The 20390-nt window shown below is 38.3% G+C and overlaps 1 protein-coding gene across 1 annotated transcript in view; it reads left to right on the top strand.

Annotated features, from left to right (window-relative positions):
- The window catches only part of LOC126457785 (transmembrane protein 115), a 46615-nt gene extending 37773 nt beyond the window's left edge, over positions 1-8842 (top strand). Inside the window, exons 2-3 of the mRNA XM_050094369.1 lie at positions 2860-3033; positions 7684-8842. Of these exons, the coding sequence (XP_049950326.1) occupies positions 2860-3033; positions 7684-7948 (439 nt within the window). The 3' untranslated portion in view covers positions 7949-8842. The remainder of the gene's footprint in view (positions 1-2859; positions 3034-7683) is intronic.
- The last annotated feature ends 11548 nt before the right edge of the window (positions 8843-20390 follow it).

The following is a 20390-nucleotide window of genomic DNA, read 5'->3' as shown; positions in this document are numbered from 1 at the left end:
TGACAGCAGAGCAATGTGCCAAAATTCAGGAACAAGACAACTGACAGACGTGACTCCTTATACCATAAAGAATCCAGTCACAAATAAAAATGATAATTAGTAATGAAAAATGTTGAGTTTCAGTTTGTGTGTTATTTTCACAAACAGTTTTTTTGTTGCAATTAATAATTTCTTAAAATATCTCTGACACTGATCAGTTTGGCCACTGTCACAGTTTCAAGTATGTAAAATGTCCTTCAGTTCTAGTTAAAATGTTTTATGCCAGCTTATGTATTGTTTTTTTGTTAGTCACTAGTAGCAATATATTACCACGTGTTCTCACAGAACACTTCATGCAGGCTTAAATTTTTCAGTAAGTAGGACTAATTGCAGTAAGTTGAGATTGTGACATGCTGAACTGACATCTGCAACGTATACAGACCTTACTTATTGCTCGTAGTGTCTGACATCCCTACTCTCATGCTCTTACCAGATCTTGCATTTACTTCCTACTGTTGTGATGAGTAGGGGTTTATCAGATGAGTGCTATACAGGGTGTCTCATGAGAAATGGTCGTATTGAGGGATATGACTGGAACAATCATTTGAAGCAAAAAACTTCATGTGGACATACACTCTATTCTGAGTGGTTTAAGTGATAGAACACATTTACATACACCCTATTTTGAGTGGTTTCTGAGATAGAACACATTTAATGTACATTTTTATTTATTTTCTGTATTATTGAATGTAAGTTCACACATGTACAACAATTAATAAACTTTACAACATGTATTATGCAAAGTGACATTTGAAAAATATGAATTTTAAAGGCATTCACCTCTAAGGATCATCATATATTTCACATTACAGTTGTTGTACAGCTCACAATCTGACTTCATCCAACCCCATAAACAAAAATCTAATGGCATAAGGTATGGCAATCTTTGTGAGCAGTTAATTGTACTACCACTACAATTCCAGCAATAATTGTAAGTGCGGTTGAGATGTTCCCTCACACGTCAGGTAAAATTTGGAGGGGCTTCGTCATGCTGGACGTACATTGCAGTTCGTGTGGCCAAAGACATGGTCTCAAGACGTCCAACAAACAAATTTAGGATGGGCTAGAAGGAAAGATCATAGAGGCTGAGTGCGTGAGACATACATGTGCATAACACTAGCCAAAAACAAATGTACGGAATATGTGGGCTCTTTCTTGAAAACCATTCAGAGTAGGGCATATATCCGTATGAAGTTTTGAAGTTTTTTGCTTCAAATAAGCATTCTTGATATATCACTGAATATTGACCATTCCTTGTGGGACACCATGTATATTAGTTGAATTCCATTCCTCCTGGGACGCCCTGTACATTAGCTGAATTGTATCTACTCATTGCTTTGTCTATTCAGTTCATGTTATAATTTCTAACTTGTTTTGTTTTTTTGTGATTCCTAAAACACCAGTGTTGTGTGCCAGTGGCATTTATTGTACTGCAGTGGAATATTGAACTTAATGCATATCTCTTTGTATCTAAATTCCCCAGATTTTACTAACAGTGGCCTCCATGTGATTCCAGTTTGCCATAGATGTGCAATTAAAACTTTATTTCTCCAAAAAGTTACTAACTTATGACAGTACTGGTACTATTTATTGTTACCCATGTAGTGGAAATACATACAGGGTGTTTCACAAAGATATGCAAATAATTTAATATGTGATTCTACAAGCAAAACTAAAGAGAAAAGTTCATATAAACACAGATCTGCAAATGTTTAGTTACGGAGTTATGGTTAATAAAAGATTTTGCATGATATTTAGCAACTTCGCTAATATGAAGCCATCACAAAACTATAAGAGATTAAAGTAAAGCATGATTTCCATTTATTTTGTTGTTATTGATGTGGTGAATCTAATAAAACATGTCCCAGATGTGAATCCCGGATGTGTATCTGCAGTAGCTTTCCAGAACATCCAGAGAAGCAAAGATGTAATTTCATAAAATTTTTAGTTTATTAACTACTTGGCCCAATTTTTTCTAAATTCCAAACAATTGCATAAAGTTTTCAACAGAAGTTGTAGAGAATTTAATTTTGGAAAAATGATGCTAATAATGTTAACAGAAACTGTTTGAATGTGTCAGATAATCTGCTTTTATTAATACCATAGCACACGTGAATTTATGTTAAACCGGAAAAAACAAAGCTCAGTATTAAGGAAGTTGTACAGTGTATGTACAATTTCACAATATGTTCACAATAAATCTTCAAAAATGTCTCCACCAAGTTCAATGCATTTACCTGCACGTGTATGAACAGATTATGTTGCTCTTTTCTGTTTCACAGGGGTGTTCTTAATTTTGTCTATTGCATTCATAATGCGAGCAGGTAATGCCTCATGTGTATTAACTTTGCCCTCGTAAACAAAACTAACTCGTTTCAAGGTTAGGAAATGACTGAAACAACTCACTAACAGTTGCCAACAATGACATAAATGTTTCTCCATTCTTAATGGAAAATACACAAATTTATTTGTATAATAATCTTTGCTTCTCTGGATGTTCTGGAAAACTACTGCAGATACACATTTGGGATATGTTTTTTTTAGATTCAGCAGACCAATAACAACAAAATAAATGGAAATTGTACTTTACTTTAACCTTGTACAGTTTTGCAATGGCTTCATATTAGCGAAGTTGCTAAATTTCAGGCAAAATCTTTTATTAGCAGTAACTCTGTAATGAAACATTTGCAGACCAATGTTTATATCAACTATTTTCTTTAGTTTTTCTTGTGGAATAACATATTAAAATATTTGCATACTTTCGTGAATCACCCTGTATATCTAATGATTGTGTTTAATGCTTTGTATCTGTTTTTGCAGTTTCTTCCCAAATGTACTGCAACCACCCATTGCAGTTCTGAGCAACACTGTGCATGGATTTCTTGTGCGTATGGGAATATGCAGGCGAATGGTACGGCGGTATGATATGTCTGCTCCTGCAGGTATTACTATTAGCTTGCCTGGCATTGACCCACAGGATATGGAAAGACGCAGGTAAATGTTATAAATTATGAAAGTCCTACCCCCTAGAAATTCACTAAATCCAAGGATAGAACTGTTGTGTATTATCTCAGTCAGTAATAAACAGCACAGTTGCAGTAACAAGAAATATAAGGAAAAATGGTTGAATCCTAAGCAGGCATGGAAATTTGTTTGTGAAGGAAGGGAATTTTTGAATAATATTAGTTTCTCCCCCCCCCCCCCCCCCCCCCTCCCCCCCCAAAGAATGATGTCAATGTGTACATCAGTTGTTGTATGTACATGTTACGATCTTCTTCGATACCTCCAAAATAGTGAATTGAGTTAAACAATGTGCGCTGGTGGAGATTTACTTCCCACCCCCCTTCAGTCTCCCTCCCCCTCCTCATTAACTGTACATTATTTATTTTCATTTGTTTGCATATAGATTTGTTCAGGATTGTAATTATTTATGTTTAATCCTATTTATTTCATGGTGATGAAGATTTATTTTCTTTCTTGGCCTTCCTGTGGTTTTCTGTCCCACGTATTTTCTTAATCCAATATGTCTGGTAAAATCTTATTAGGTTGTACGCATAAAACTGAGAATATACTTCATACTTGGAATTTCGGAGAATGTTATCTGGTTCACATGATTATAGCAAGTTGGAGAATATACTTAATCCAAGAATATTCGCAGTATGAATAAAAGGGTGGGGGATGTTGCTCAAAACAAAGATCTTTTTCCGATATTGTGTGAATAAAACCAGAGACGTTTCTCACAAGATGGGAACATTCTCAGTTTTTTTGAAGAGAGCTTTGTAGCATACTTTGAGTGGAGTATGTTCTGTTGTGGTTAAGTTTTACCAAGTGCTTTTAGTGAAAATGGCGGAATGTATGATGCTTGAAAGTAAAAAAAAAAGATTCACATAGCATGGAAAAACACAGAAGAAAGAAACAGTAGAAGTTTATATAAATTTAACAGTGAAAACCTTATTTGGCTGGCAAATAATTTTCTTACTGAAAATCAAGAAAGAAGAGGCAGCGCCCTTTCCCAAATATGTAAAATGGAAACATTTTTGCACTATTTACTGGTGCAGAAGAAGATTTAGGAATGTACCAGGCAGTCGTGTCACTGACATTTTCATGTGTTTTTTCTACAGGTTACCAGAAAAAGCACTGTTGTGGATCTGTTTTCTGAGAAACGTAAATGAACTAGAAACAGCAAAAGTTTGTGGCTGTCAGGATATCGGTTTCGTTGTGCATTGGGATTCCTCGATTGTACCTGCTGCACATGGAGACATATATATTAATCAAAAGGGCTTTTCTTCTGTAAATGTGCAAACAACATGTGATTAAAATAAAATTTCACTAGTTTTGATGCTTCATGGCCTGTGTCTGTACATGATGCTAAGATATGGAGAAACTCAGATGCATGCTCTATATTATAAGAGAACCAGTGCAGTGCTTTAATTTTTGGAGATCAAGGAAATAGCATTGCACCATGGTTAATGACAACGTTCCGAAATCCTGTAATACCTGATGAGAGGACATACAGCTGACTTTGCTGTAAGGAAAGGTTGATAATCGAACGTGCTTGGGATAGGTGAAAAGATATTTCCGAATTCTGCAAGACAAAGTAAGGCTTGCCCAGACGAAAACCCTAGTGTGATCATAGCCTGTTTTATTTTGTACAATCTAGCAAAGCAAATAGGATATGAGGATTTTGAGGCACCTAGTGATAACGACTATAATCTTCCAGCATTGGGAGAAGAGGAACCAGCAGACATATTGTATACCTAGTACAAACAGGAGATGGGAAATTGTTAAAATGTAATATATCAGCTGTAATGTGTGGGTTTGTTCCTAATATTTTATAAATAAACTAACTTGCATTTTTTTGTAATTTTACAATTTTTACTTCTTCAGTTATAATGAAATACCATTTTGATGAAAATAAAAAGTAGTGTTCTGCTGTCACATCACAAAATGAAATTTAGTGGTTTTCTTCCTCCGCTCTAATCTATTTTACTTTTACCTAATAACTGTTTCATGGCTGTAGTGAAGGTATTTGTCAGATACTACAGTAAATGATTGCACACATTTTTTAACCTTTAACTTTTCAGATTGGGACGTGTTACTCTTATTATTTCACTGAAAGGAAATTTATACTGAATCATTTCTTTAAGAGGATATGACATTAGGAAAATGAAGATTGTAAATGAACATTCAATTTAAAAAAAATATTGTTGATTAAGAAAAGACAGTGTTATACTGTGACATCACAAAATTCAGTCTATCTTTATCTTACCAATTTCTGCTGCTTCCTCTTCAGGACATTCGGCATTAAAAAAATTCATAGTCTCATCTGTCTCCATGCTTAATCTTTGTCATTTTGGCACTCTCTCAGGCCCCAGACTGGGTGAGTATGAGGTATTGTTATTTCTGGACCCAGTAGATATGGGGAGTTTCTATTACAATTTGTATTTGTTGTAAAATTGCTTGTGCTCAAGGTAATACAGTTGGAATCGGTGAACTCTGAACTAGCCCCCGAGGAAGAGACACTAGCACAGGTGGAACCTCCTATGGCAGAAGCTTCTAAAACAAATTAAAAAGCAGTAATCCTGGAGTGTGTCACGACTCACTTTTTTGAAGTGAGTATATGTAGCAAGACAGTTTATACGAAAATGTGTGAGAGGTTTGTCCAATTTTATGCATGCCACACTGTGATAATTTTACAGAAAAGTGGTCTAATATCAGACAGATTTTTCCAAAAATTGTTTCAGTTTCACAGAATAAAAAAACAGATGTTTTACTAATTCACAATTTCAAAATGTTAAGAACATAAAAAATAGAGAGAATGGTATTTACCAGGTATTTTGGCGATCATAGGTTGCATTTATCCCCATCTAAAAATTTCAAAGACATATGTTCTCACCTTTTTAGAATGATCTCGATGTTCCTCATCTTATTTACATGTCTTACACTTTGTTAAATCATATTGTGAAGTTTTTTCATTATCTGCTCATCTGAAATTCCTTTCTGAAAATTTGCCCTGTAATGGTGTCGAATTTCCTTTATACTATCTGCATTTTCCTTCCTTGAGGCTGGAGTTTGTGATTTGTTAATAATAGAAGAATAATCTTTTACAGTATTCACAAAGGCTAATTATAAATCTTCCATTTCGGTACAGAAATAATGCAATAAACATTTCTCAGCATCTCTCTCTCTCTCTCTCTCTCTCTCTCTCTCTCTCTCTCTGTGGAACACAAACAAAAACAAACTGAGAACCAGAGACGTCAGATTTTAACCTCTTTCCTGAGAACTTAATCAAGGAGGAGGGGAGGTAGTGTGATAGTACTCTGTGATCAGAGAATATGCTTCATAGTTTTTATTCCTATGAAACTGAGAACTTTGTTTCAGAATGCTCTTTTGCACTGAGAATCTTCTCCAGAGAATGTTCTTGTTTTTATTCTTATGATCCGTTATGTCTAAATAAATGTCTAAAAACGTTTTTATCTTTTGGGATAGCTGCAATAATAATAAAGATAATATCATTAATTTATCATGTTATTGCCACATTTTGTTTTAAATATGTAGACTGTCCCAGTTATGCTAGCCCGTATCTCCTCCTATACAACCTTCCACTGCCTTGCAATACCTGAGTGTATGGTCTGTCTAAAACAAAAGGAACAAATCTGTTCTTAAACTTTAATTAGGCAGTGTTTAACTGAGAAATTATATTTTGAACATTTTGCCATCATGGTTGTTTCCTGTAAATGACAGATCTTAGGGCAAATATGTTAAGAAATATCCAAGTTACATTTTCACATAACCAATAAATGTTATAGTGTGGGATGGTGCAAACAAAGTCATTTCAGAGGCCTTTTGCATTATGCATTTAATACAGCCTTGTATTTTTATTTCTTTATTTAAATTTCTGTACATCCCTTAAAATCCAGTCAATTGGACACCCATTAGCAGTCATGAAACATCGATACTGTTTCCCTTTTTCAAACTGTGCCAAACTGGTACAAAATCAGGCTGTTTTTCACTGTCTAATAGAAATGAAACTGCTTGCCATCAGCTATATAAGGTGAAAATTGATCAACTGTGTCATCTATTCCATATTATTTCTACTTTTCCTCAATAGTACCAAAATTCAGGCAACTGAAATGATTAGCCAAATTTCAAAATATTCCCATTGGTAATAATTTTTATATGTAAGTTCATATGTACCTTTTGTCAAAACAAATATAAATTATTTTGTGATTTCCTTTTTTGAACTCTCGTGTTTTCTCACAAAGAATTTTTGTATACTATGTGTTAATAAATTTTGTTGTACTGAAAACTTATCAGAAAGTTTTAAAAATACTAGTCGGCAGTATTAGGTGATAATTTTTTTTCCTTTTTATTTAATTTTTGTGAAGAAGCATATTTAAAAATGTGTGAAACTTTCCACCCCCCCCCCCCTGCCAATTAGAAAAATTATTTATGATAGTATCGCTAGTAAAAAATGTGTATCTTGGGGTGAAGTTGTGTGTGTGTGTGTGTGTGTGTGTGTGTGTGTGTGTGTGTGTGTGTGTGAGAGAGAGAGAGAGAGAGAGAGAGAGAGAGAGAGAGAGACTTTTTTGGAGGGGAGGGGGGTCCTAAGAAACTAAATTCGTGATGTTTTATGTTTTGCAGGCAAATAGCACTAAAGGCTCTTAGTGAGCGTTTAAGTAAAGTGGAGCCTCTGCCTGCACCTGCCTCTGCTGCGTGGGAGCAGCAGCAGCAGCAGCAGCAGCAGCAACAACAACAACAACAACAACAACAGAAACAGCAGCAGAAGCAACAAGACCAACAGAAGCAGCAACAACCGGTGGTGTCAGATAGCGCCAGTGTGTCTATCAACATAAGTGACAGTAAAACGACAGAACCACCACAAACTACTTTACTCCCACAGACGTGACCTGTGCCTCCTTGAGGCAAAAGTATTCGCTCTTCATTTTCTTATCTGAATACTGTCCATAGAAGTGGTTACATACAAAACACTTCTGTACGTGGGATTCCAGATTTTTTAAAATTAAACTTTTAAGTGGTATGGCACATCTGTGGAATATTCTGTCAATATTTTTGCAGAAGTAATAACTCTAGTTCATATAATGTTGATCTGCAGAGTTGTGGCTTTGTAAAGTGCAGTTGTGTTATTGCACTTTGCAGCAGTGATCAAAAATTGTGAACTCATAGTATTTATTATTTCTTCTTGTTTGAACTGACAGTAGCTATAGGCCACTGGTTTTGTGTCACTGCTATTCACTTTGGGAAGGCTGCATGCAACCCATTGTGGGCACCAGGAAGATGACAAAATCCTGCTCATAGTGAAAAAAATCTTTATTTTTCTAAAAGTTTTCATTTATTCAGTGTGTGAAGTGTCACAAAGCCTCACGTGATGATTTTTGGTACTGCATAGATAAATGTTTTTGAATGTAAATATTCAAACATAAAAATAAGATATCAGAAGAAGAGATATTATAAGTAAACTTTTTAGAAGTCTTCTAAAAATCGTGTTTATGTGTACTGACTCTTTAAAATAGCAGTGTCAACTGAGAGACTGATTGTTATTGGTTATTACTGTTAAGAGTTGAATGGCAATTATTCTGCACCTTGTGCTGTGCTAGTCCTTATAACTGTTATGTCACAAAGAATGGAACCTTAGAGGTGAATGAGAGTTGCCAAAAGTGAATAACTTTATTTTTGTTTGTGCAAAGTCACACTGTTTATTATGTACATGCATACTTATGAAGTGAATGTATATAAAGAGAGAGACTATGTTGATTTTGTGTAACAAAATATTTTTCATATTTTTTCTATAAAATTTTCTAATTACTGAAGCTTTCCCAGATAACCTTTTTCCATTGGTTTCATTTTTGTAATCTCTTTCTTCCATGGAAAATGAATGAACCTAGGTTTATATCTTGGAATGCAAGGCTTTTGGACTCAAATCCACTATATTCATAAAAAGAACAAGAAGCAGAAGGAGGGGAAGGGAAAAAATAAAATAAGATTAAGAAAAATTTGCGTTTTTGGCAGTTATGGAGTTCAAATTTCTGCCCAGTCATTTTTGTTTAATTAGCCTGTGGCTTCTCTAAGTCAATTTAGATAAAACTTTGGTGGTGCCATTAAAACGGCCATGACTAGTTCTGCTTATAATTTTCGTTTAATGGAATAATTGTTTATTCTCTCTATTTCATAATTAATTCCAAACAGCTGTATTTGATGATGATAATTTATTATGACCGACCTTAAAGCTCTGATGGCTTCATCATTTGGACCATTCTGTCACGTATAGCTTCATGTTACCTGGCAACATTAATCAAACCGCTAAGTTGAACACAGATTACCATGGGTAGTGATAAGCCAAATTTATGCGTAACCCCAATTTAACTGACAACATTAACCAAAATTTGTTCAAGGTAAATTTATAGCATTGCTTGAGTACGAAAATATGTACTTTGCTGATGTGCTGCAATGTGACTGTCACATGCAACTGATGCTGAAGCCATAAGAGTTTCAGAATTGATAGTAATAAATAGTCATTATCAACTACAGGTGTTCGAAATTAATTTCAAAATAGAGTAAATAGTTATTCTACGAAACAGTATTATGTAAAGGGTAGTTCCTGCTCACCAAATAGCGGAGATGCTGAGTCGCAGATAGGCACAACAGAAAGACTATCAGAAAGTGAGCTTTTGGCCAACAAGGCCTTTGTTAAAAAATAGACAAAAAAAAACACACACACACACACACACACACACACACACACACACACACACACACACACACACACACACACACACACACACACACACACAGAAACACACACACGACCACAGTCTCTGGCAGCTGGAGCTAGACTGTGAGAGCAGTGTGTGATGGGAGAGGCAACTGGGTGGGGTAAAGAGGCAGCTGAGGAGGGATAGCTGGTTAGGGGTGGGGGATAGTAAAGTGCTGCCAGGAGTGTGCAGGGATGAGGTGGAGAGTAGGGCAGCTAGGTGCAGTTGGTGTTAGATGGAGGCAGAGGAGAGAAAGGGGGCGTGGGGTAGCGGAAAAGAAGAGTGTGAAAAGACTGTGTGCATTGGTGGAATAGAGGGCCGTGTAGTGCTGGAATGGAAACAGGGAAGGTGTTAGATGGGTAAGGACAATGACTAACGGAGATTGAGGCCAAGATGGTTACAAGAATGTAGGATATATTTCAGGGAGAGTTCCCAGCTGTGCAGTTCAGAAAAGCTGGTGTTGTTGGGAAGGACCCAGATGGCATAGGCCGTGAAGCAGCCATTGAAATGAAGAACGTCGGGTTGGGCGACTTGCTCAGCAACAGGTGGTCCGGTTGTTTGTTGGCCACAGTTTGTTGCTGACCATTCCTGCAGACAGACAGCTTGTTGATTGTCATGCCGAAGTAGCATGCATCACAGTGTTTGCAGCTTAACTTGTCGATCATGTATGTGGTTTCACAGCTAGCCCTGCGTTTGATGGGATAGGTGATGTTTGTGACCAGACTGTAGTAGGTGGTGGTGGGAGGATGTATGGGACAGGTCTTGCACCTAGATCTATTACAGGGATATGAGGCAAGAGGTTAAGAGGTTGGAAACGGGCTGTGTAGGGATGGATCAGGATATTGTGTATGTTATGTGGGAGATGGAATACCACTGTGGGAGGGGTGAGGAGGATAGTAGGTGGGACATTTCTCATTTCAGTTCATGACAAGATGTAGTTGAAACTCTGGGGGAGAATGTAATTCAGTTGCTCCAGTCGTGGATGGTACTGAGACACAAAGGAAGTGCTCTTCTGTGTCCGGATGGTAGGACTTTGGGAGGTGGTGGGTGGCTTGAAAGGTAAGGCACGGGAGACCTAATTTTTGTACGAGGTTGGGAGGGTAATTACGATTGGTAAAGGCCTCAGTCAGACCCTCTCTGTATTTCAAGAGGGACTGCTTGTCACTACAGATGCCACGGCTATGGGTGGTTGGGCTGCATGGCAGGGACTTCTTGGTATGGAATGGGTGGCAGCTGTCGAAGTGGAGATATTACTGTTGGTTGATAGGTTTGATGTCAACAGAGGTATTGATGTAGCCATCTTTAAGGTGGTCAACATAGAGGAAGGTGGCTTATTGGGTTGAGTAGGACCAGGTGAAGCTAATGGAGAAGAGGGTGTTGAGGTTGTGGAAGAATGTGGATAGTGTGTCCTTGCCCTTGATCCAGATCACAAAGATATCATCAGTGAATCTGAAACAGTTGAGGGGTTTGGGATTCTGGGTATTTAGGAAGGATTTCTTTAGATGGCCAATGAAGAGGTTGGCATAGGTTGATGCCATGCAGATTCCCATAGCCATACTCTGGATTTGTTTGTAGGTAGTAATTGTTAGTAAGGACATAGATGGTCATGGCAATTAGGAAGGAGGATGTTGGTATGGAATCTGTCAGGCATTGGGGAAGGTAGTGTTCAATAGCAGTAAGGCCATGGGCGTTATGGAAGTTAGTGTAAAGGGAGGTAGCATTGATAGTGGTGAGCATGGCACTGTGTGGTGAAGGAACAGGAACTGTGGAGTCAGTGGAGTGAATGGTCGTATCTTTTATATAGGAGGGTAGGTTGTGAATAATAGGTTAAAGGTTTCGGTCTATGAGAGCAGAGATACACTCAGTGGGGGCGCAGTAACCACCTGAAATGGTGCGCCTGGGTGGTTGGGTTTATGGACATTAGGAAGTGTATAGAAGTTAGGAGTATAGGGAATGGAAGGGATGAGGAGAGAGATGGATTTTGGGGAGAGGTTCTTGGATGGGCCTTAAGGATATGAGGAGAAACTGGAGGTCCGATCCTGCTTCTGGAATGGGGTCACTGTGGCAGCTTTATTTTTATTTTATTTATTTATGGGTGGATGAATCTAACAGCAGTTGGAGTCCTGTCAGGTAATGCATGCGGTTCAAAACAACAATGGTGGAACCTTTGTCAGCAGGTAGGATTGCAAGGTTGGCATCAGTTTTTAGGTTGTGGATTGCGGTTATTTGTGTGTATGTAGGGTTAGTTTGTATGTTGAGGGATTTGAGGAATGATGGTGAGGCAAGGTTCGAGGTTAAAAAATTCTGGAAAGTTAACAGGATGTGATTTGGGGACAGTGGGGGTGGATCACAGTTGGATGGTGGAGTGAACTGAGCAAGAAAGGATTCAACATTGGTCTTTGTTTGAGTCTGATTGGTAGAGTTAGTGGTGAATAAGTGTTTCCACTGAAGGTCTTCTTTAACAAGTCCTGCATGACTGAATTTGGGAGTGGGGAAAAAGGTGAGACCTTTGTAAAGGACTGATACTTTTGTGGGGCTAAGACTTTTGGAGGAAAGGTTCATGACTGTGTTTTAGGTCTGTTTAGGTTCTAGATTTAGTTTGGTGGTGGGAAGGAGTTTTGGAGGGTGGGGTAAATGTAGTAGGTCTGCGAGACAGGGTTTGTCATCTATGAGGGACGTTGGGGAGGTTTGGAGATTGTTGTACAGGTGGTGGATGGTGGTAGTCCAAGGTGGGAGCTGGAAGTGAGTAGGGTGGACGGTTTTTTTGAGGTGACATTTATGCTGTAGTTCCTGGAGGGCAAGATTTTCTTTGTGTGTTATGGATACAGGAATTAGGGATTGCATAGCAGGAGGATTTTGCAGCTCATATACCTGTAATAGACCTAGATGCAAGTCCTGTTCCATACATCCTCCCACCACCATCTAAACCAGTCTGGTCACAGCCCCCATCAAATGCAGGGATATCTTTGAAATAAGCTGTGTGATCTACAAGCTAAGTTGCAACCACTGTGCTGCATTCTACATGGGCATGACAACCAACAAGAGCCTGTCTGCATGAATGGCCACCGACAAACTGTGGCCAAGAATCAACTGGACCACCCTGTTGCTGAGCATGCCACCCAACATGATGTTTCTCTTTTCAATGACTGCTTCACAGTCGGTGCCATCTGGATCCTTACCAGCAACACCAGCTTTTCTGAATTGCACAGGTGGGAACTCTCCCCCGCAATATAGCCTACATTCTTGTAACTGTCTTGGCCTGAAGCTCCATTAGTCATTGTCCTTACCCATCTAACCCCTTCCCTGTTTCCATTCCAGCACTATACAGCCCTCTATTCCACCACCGAACCCAGTATTCTTAGTTCTCTCCTTTTCCGCTAGCCCCCCTTCTCTGCCTCACCCTCCGTCTAGCCTCCTGACTGCACCTAGCTGCCCTGCTCTCCACCTTGTCCCTGCATGCTCCCAGCAGCACCTTACTGTCCTCTGCATTCCTGCCCCAGGCTCCTCCTCACCCCCATTCAGTTGCCTCTCCCTTCATGCGCTGCTGCTTGAAGTCTGGCCCCAGCTTCCAGAGACTGGTCATTTGTGTGTGAGTTGCATTTGCGTGAGTATGCGGTATGTTTATGTTGTCTATTTTCAACAAAGGCCTTTCCAAAGTCTTTTTGTTGTGCCTAGATAGGTGACTCAGCAAAATGGGGCATGAAATATTTTCTTATCATTGTATAATTATTATTCTCTTGACAGGACTTTACATCATAGTGTTCTGTCCTTTGCTGTATTTGGTTAGTGTCTGTATTATTGACATGTGGTGTGCTAACTCAAGTGAAAGATTCACAGATTTGCTGTTTCATATTTAGAGGAGCTCGTCATCATTCTTATCTTCGGCTGAAATTTTGATATGTTTAATTTTGGGAATAATGTCAGCCATTTAGTGTTTGGCACAATATTTTGTTGATGTTTGTTTCGTTTAATAAGTGGCAGGAATTTTTGGGAATGCTGACTGTATTTTTAACCTTTTCTGTGTACCAATACATATCATTTATTTGTTGAAGTGATAATGAAAGATAATCGGCCCTCATTGATGTCAGCCACAACTTCAGTATTGTATCCTTAAAACACAGTTCAGGCACCTGATATGCATTTAATCACAACTGTGAATTACAATAGAAATTGTATTTTAGTTCTCTGCCATTTCGTTTCAGTGATCTGTATTGTATTGTGTTAGCCATAATCAGAGTCTGGAGAGTTTATTTATTTTTTAGTTATGAAGGATAATAAGGCACCCTAGCCTCTGTATGCTTGAGCTTCACCTCTTGACTTTGATCTTATCACTAATAGTCCTAAAAGATTTCTCAGTATATAATTTAAGGACTAAAGGAACTATTTATTGAAAGTAGAGGCACTGAGCCATCAAAAGGCACAAAATAAGACTAAGGATTTTGTTAGATTTTGGGTGAATCCTTTTTCTAACTATTAGGTAACTCCCCCACCTACACTGTTAATGTGTCCAGCAGAAATCTGTGTGTGTTACTGTGCCACTGAACAGTATTTGGGGAGGTGCTGGCCCATGATCAGATTCACATGAGAGATTAATGATGAGGGTCACTGTGCCAGTCAGCCTGGATGTGGTTTTTAGGCAGATTCTTATATCCAACTAGGTAAGTACTGGGCTAGAACCTACATCCCACCTCAGTTACATGATATGTGAACATTTGCAAAATGCTCACACCCTTTCACCTGCGATAACACTAGATTCAGAGAGTTGGGCTACACAGTTCTGTCGAGGTGGGGGGGGAGGTTAGTGACACGAAGGGTATCTAGCCACCCTCTACTACTAATATTGCTACATCCAAAAATTAATATGCCTATACTGTGAAAATGCAGCATAAAGGCCAGAAGAGAGAAGAAGAAGAAGAATGCCTGTGCTGTTAGGTGAGTTGTTATGTCTACTCCTTAAATTATGTAGGGCACAGCAGGAGTTTCTGTTACGAGATTTTTCAGCATCATTCTTTTACTTCTGTGCCAGTCTTATTATATTGTGTCTTATTTGCTTGAGACTACTTCTTTTCTTGACGTGATAAACATACTTTTATTTTGATCAGGTACTAACGGAAGTTTCTTCTGTTGTAATTTCTTCCTTCTTTCATATGGAGATGACCATATAATCAGTTTGGAGTTCTCCAACAAATAGTGTTCTTAATTCTCTTTGAGTAAACATTGTGATATTTTCTTAAACTCTTACTTTTTGCTTGACCGAGCGAGTTGGCACAGTGGGTAGCACTGTGGACTCACGTTGGGAGGATGAAGGTTCAAACCCATCTCAGGCCATTTTGATTTAGGTTCTCAATGAATTCCTTAAATCACCTCGGGAAAATGCCGGGATGGTTCCTTTGAAAGAGCACAACTGACTTCATCTCCCAGCCTTCCCTACTCCAATGGGACTGATGACCTTGCTGTTTGGTCCACTCCCCTGAATCAACCAACTTTTTGCCTTCATCCTCTTCCATATGAACTAGTACTGTACTGCTTGTGAAATCACTGTCTATAGGACATTAATTTCTAATATTCCTTCCGGCCATCATTCCTTCCTTTTACAGATTGTATTGAAAGAGCTCCACATCTTCTGTTATCTTGATAACAAAATGTGGAGAGCAAAATTTATGTGCTGTTGAGTAAACCTCTTCTGTCATTATTTTTGCATTTGTATGCTGGATATTTGAATTTGCTTCCTCTCCTTACCTGTATGTTACAGTTACATTGGGAACTTCATGTTATTATCAAGACTTTTGAAAACCCAGATGTCCAACTATTCCCAAAACACTTTCACAATACTTGGCTTCTTGTGATGCCTTGATTAATCAATTAATATGGGTTAAAGTGTGTCTTTTCATACCCTAAAAAAAGGGAATCTTTCTGAATTTCTTGCAAATCTTCGACAAGAACACATTTATCTGTAATTACAATGAATACTGTATGGAGTAGTAGGAGTGACTCTCCCTTACATGCCACGTATTTCCAAAACGAATCTTATATCCTCACTTCCATGCAATGCAACGGGATCCTCTGCTCCATTCTGTCTTCTGTATTTGTTAACTTTTTTTTGTATTTTCCAACCTTTAAGAAGAGAAACCTATTGTTATTTGTTCCTAGGGGTGATCATATTGTCTTATACTTGGGCGCTCAGGGGTCTACTAGCATTGTAGTGTTGCCTTTCAAGAACTCATAGACCAGCTTGTGCTATTAGCCATGATGGGAGATTTCCATTAGAGTTAGTGTGGACATTGAATATTGTCATATATAATCTGTTAATTCGCTGTCTCAATTAATAATGCATCACAAAATTAGAACTAGCTTTTTAAACCCCAAAGCTTTAAAGCTTTTGATAAACTTGGCACAGAGCTTTATAAACTGCCATTACCAAGAGCATATATATCATTCTTCTCCTCCTCCTCCTCATCCTAAACCAACCAACCCCCCCCCCCCCCTCTCTCTCTCTCTCTCTCTCTCTCTCTCTCTCTCTCTCTCACTCACTCACTCACTCTCACACACACACACACACACACACACACCTTTAAAAGAGTGTTTCTCCTTTTAATTCCTCCATCATGATTTACACATCGAAACACTGAGCATCCAGTTGCCAGTATTAAACAATACCGATGTTTTCTAATGTGTTTGGTAGATCAATAATGTTGTTCTTTATAGGTAATGCTTGCAACTGAACTCTATATAGGCATGACTCATGAACCATACTCAGAACTTCTATTCTGCAAATACCTTACTTCCATTTTTCTAACTGCACAGGAGCTCTTCTATGTATGTGTAGGAACACAAAGCAAGCTTGTAGTGATACATCTCATTCCTTGAATGAGATTTATCGTATCCTTAAATACATGTCAGAGAAAAGATGTTTGTGACTGAGAGTAGTCGATAAGTGGTGAGCACTTCACAGTTGGGAGGTATTTTAAATTGTAAGTACTGATACCAAAGCTAACGATCCAGTGACCATACAGAAGTGGGTAGCAGGCAGATGACCCTACCTGCTGAGGTGAAGGTAGTTCCATGGAGAGGGCGGTGCGGAAGAAAGAGCTCCATGTAATCCAAGAATGCGAAATGTCAAAGATAATAAATGTATTGTTATAGTTAATTATCAAGTTGAATATCAGATCTGTTATGTATGCAGTACAGAGAGGCATTATACGAGTTGGTAGCTGTCCTCATTTATCATACATTGAGTTGTAGTGTTGAAGATAATATAAGAAGGTGAACTGAATCTCACTTCTTATTTATGTGGTGGAGTGAATGAGAAATTAATTTTCAGCAGCTTTATCTGCAGCCTGTAAGGAGGCAAAGTCTGAGCCAAGTTGGCAGAAGAAGGCACACACATTCAGGGCACAGACTAGGTGGACCCTGATTATTAATATTAAATGGCAACTGAATATTCAGTAAGCAACATTCGTTGCATATAAAAGGAGTGTTCAGGTGGCAACTGATTTAAGTGTTTGTTGCATGAGGTGAAACGTAACAAACCACCATGCAGCTCAAGCCAATCTGCAACACTTCAAGCTGGCAGTCAGTGTGCTGACTGACAGCACTGTCCAGTGCACTTATATGCACCTAAAGGTGCACACTGAGAATGCTGGTTGACCCACCAGTCGGTGCAGCAGTATTATAACACCAGCAGTGTCTCTCATATATGCCAGCTGCTGTGCATTCTTTCTTGAAACATTTTGCAGAAAGTATTAAAAAAAATTGGATTCTTTCATTACTGATGGCCTTATATGTCATCTTCATGGTGAACTGCTCATCTTGTTAATGGTCATAGTTATTGTGATGCTTCCAAATTAATTAACCCACAGCATGAAATTTGAATAGTTTGCAATGAAACATAAGGGTCACTAAGAATTTGCATTTGCTGCATGTTAGGTCACACATTGCACCATGTGAAATGTAACTATCATATTGAATTTTTCTTTAGATTTAGGAGGACATCTGTATCTGTCCTAGTCTCAAGAAAATATGTTTTACATATCACATTCACTCCATCCAATAGTACAAACAATACAGCTGTAGTTAATTATTCATAACATCCGCCATATTTCATAAATGATATAAGATTTTGAAACAGATATGTGGCAAATGATAGCACCCTTGTAGGATACCATTTCGCTGGGTTAATATGCAAAATGTTAGTGTATATAGGTAGAAGTAACTACAAATTTTTCCATCCGAATAATGTAATATTTTGAGGGTCACTTATAGCTGCTGAAAGGAGAATTTGTATGAGTGTGCAACCATACAAGCGAAGAAATTTGATTTTTTAAAAAATGTTTTTAACTGACATTGAGCTATGAGCGTTTTATAAGCAAAGGTTAGTGCAGATAAGAAAAATGCTATCCACATCCACAAGACCATTATTTACATCTGCAAGTTCCTTTCCTGCATCCGCAGACATTAAAGTTTTGTAGAGCAATTTAACCCATCACTGTTCTGATGAAAGGCTTGTGCCTGGCTGGAATTCTAGCGTGCTGAAATCTGCATTTGTCTTTGATGCGAATTAAGGCTGGACATTTTCAGTGACAGTCAGATCAAATTTAAATTCATTTTTGCATATAAGAGTGGCACAAAATGTATTTGTTCCTTATTTATGTAGAAAGTCATTTGATGAGCAGAATTTTCATACCTGATTTTTAACATTTTATGCACAAGCTTTGTGATTATTCAGGCATTGTGATACTACATGGCCTCCCATATTCTCTGTAAGGTTGACAAAAAATATACTGTGATAATTACTGTACTAGATTTTGTGAATTTTTCTGTGGATTGTTTTCACTGCAATGGGAAGCCAAATGAAGTCGTGGCACAAATTGTCACATGTTGCTTATTATTAAATGATAGTCCCATAGTATATCATATGTACATCAATTACCATGATGCTCAATTTTATCAAATTGTTACTCATAATGTACCAATAACAGAGCATTGCATCATGTACTTGTTAAGTATACTTAACATAAACATAGATAGATTCACCAATTTTATACCAAACATTATGTATGGCATACAGTATGTGATTAACGAACATAAGTTAAATTTATTAAATGAAAATTCCAAAGAATGGCTTGTCTTAGGAGAGCGTATTTAGCTTCTTGTGGTTGCTTTTCAATATTGCGTAATTGAGCTCGGTGACTGCAAAAGAAACAGGAATTACTCAGATGTAAGGCAGCTGCTAATAGGATGGGAACAGAACACATACTTAAAAGTGTGGAAAACAAGGAAGAAGAAAATGTCATATTCTTTAGTCTTTGACATATTGTTATCCAGGGCACTGCACATTCAAACCTTTACATTGGTACTCGTTCTGAATGTGTAATAGTAATAAAGTAGTGCTTAAAATTATATTATAATATATGTGGTGTCTGTTCCTTCAGACATGTCTGAAAGAACACACATTTTGATCCTGCAGACATTATGAATCAATACACAAAGAAATGACTGACCTTAGCTACTAGTAGGCATTGATTTAAATCAGTGGGGAAAGTTGAGAATTTGTGCTGGACCAGTATTCAAACACAGGTCTCCTGCTTACAAGGCAGATGGACTGAACACTGCGCCATCCAGACACAGTGGTCATTGTTATTGCACAGAGTACCCTAGCAAACATACTGTCAGACACAAATTCTCAATTTATCCACACACTAATGGGAGGCACACTAGGGAAGTCCGTGCAGTTGTGATGACCACTGTGTCTGGATGATGCAGTGGTCAGCACATCTATCTAGTAAGCAGGCTACCTGGGTTCAAATCCTGGTCCAGCACAAATTTTCAATTTTCCCCATTGACTTAAACCAATACCCACTAGCAGCTAGTGCCAGTCATTTCTTTGTGTCTTGATTCATAATGGTTGGAGGATCTGAATGTGTCTGTTCTTTCAGACATGCCCAAAGGAACAGGCACCACATGTATAATTATGGTGAGGACGACCAATTGATCACTTTAGTAGAGAAGCACATCATGCTCGAACTCCTGTGGGATCGGCAAGATACCGTGAGTAATCAGGATATCGGGTGAGGGGCACAACATCAGTAGTGTGTGAACAAGTTGAGAGGTTGGCCCTGATGAAAGATGTGTTAAGGGTAGTCTGGGGATTTTTGATGACCACTGTCTCTGGATGTCACAGTGTCAGCGCCTGTGCCTTCTAAGCAGGAGACCTGAGTTTGAATCCTGGTCCAGCACAAATTTTCAACTTTCCCATTGATTTAAATCTGTGCCCACTACTGGCTAATGCGTATCTCTTATTTGTGTCTTGATAATTATAATAGGTATGAAAATGTCATTCCTGCAGCGATTTTTGTCATTTGGCACATTAAATTATGCAAACTGACGGGCTATTCCAATGGTGTCCTTGCCATGGAGAAGGAACGTTCAGTGCAGTGGCTTGGAGCCTGTGTGGTATGGGATCGTGTAAGATGTGACAGACAGATCACGAGGGTCCAATGTGCGGGCACATTTGATTGTTTGCAGCAAGCGATAATGTTCCGCAGTATGCCTGCCCTTTGCTTACTCGTAGAGAGCTCC

This window comes from Schistocerca serialis, chromosome 2 (assembly GCF_023864345.2).
Source record: "Schistocerca serialis cubense isolate TAMUIC-IGC-003099 chromosome 2, iqSchSeri2.2, whole genome shotgun sequence".
NCBI lineage: Eukaryota > Metazoa > Arthropoda > Insecta > Orthoptera > Acrididae > Schistocerca > Schistocerca serialis.
Note: the sequence above shows the minus strand (reverse complement) of the source record. Positions and strands in the feature narration are given on the sequence as shown.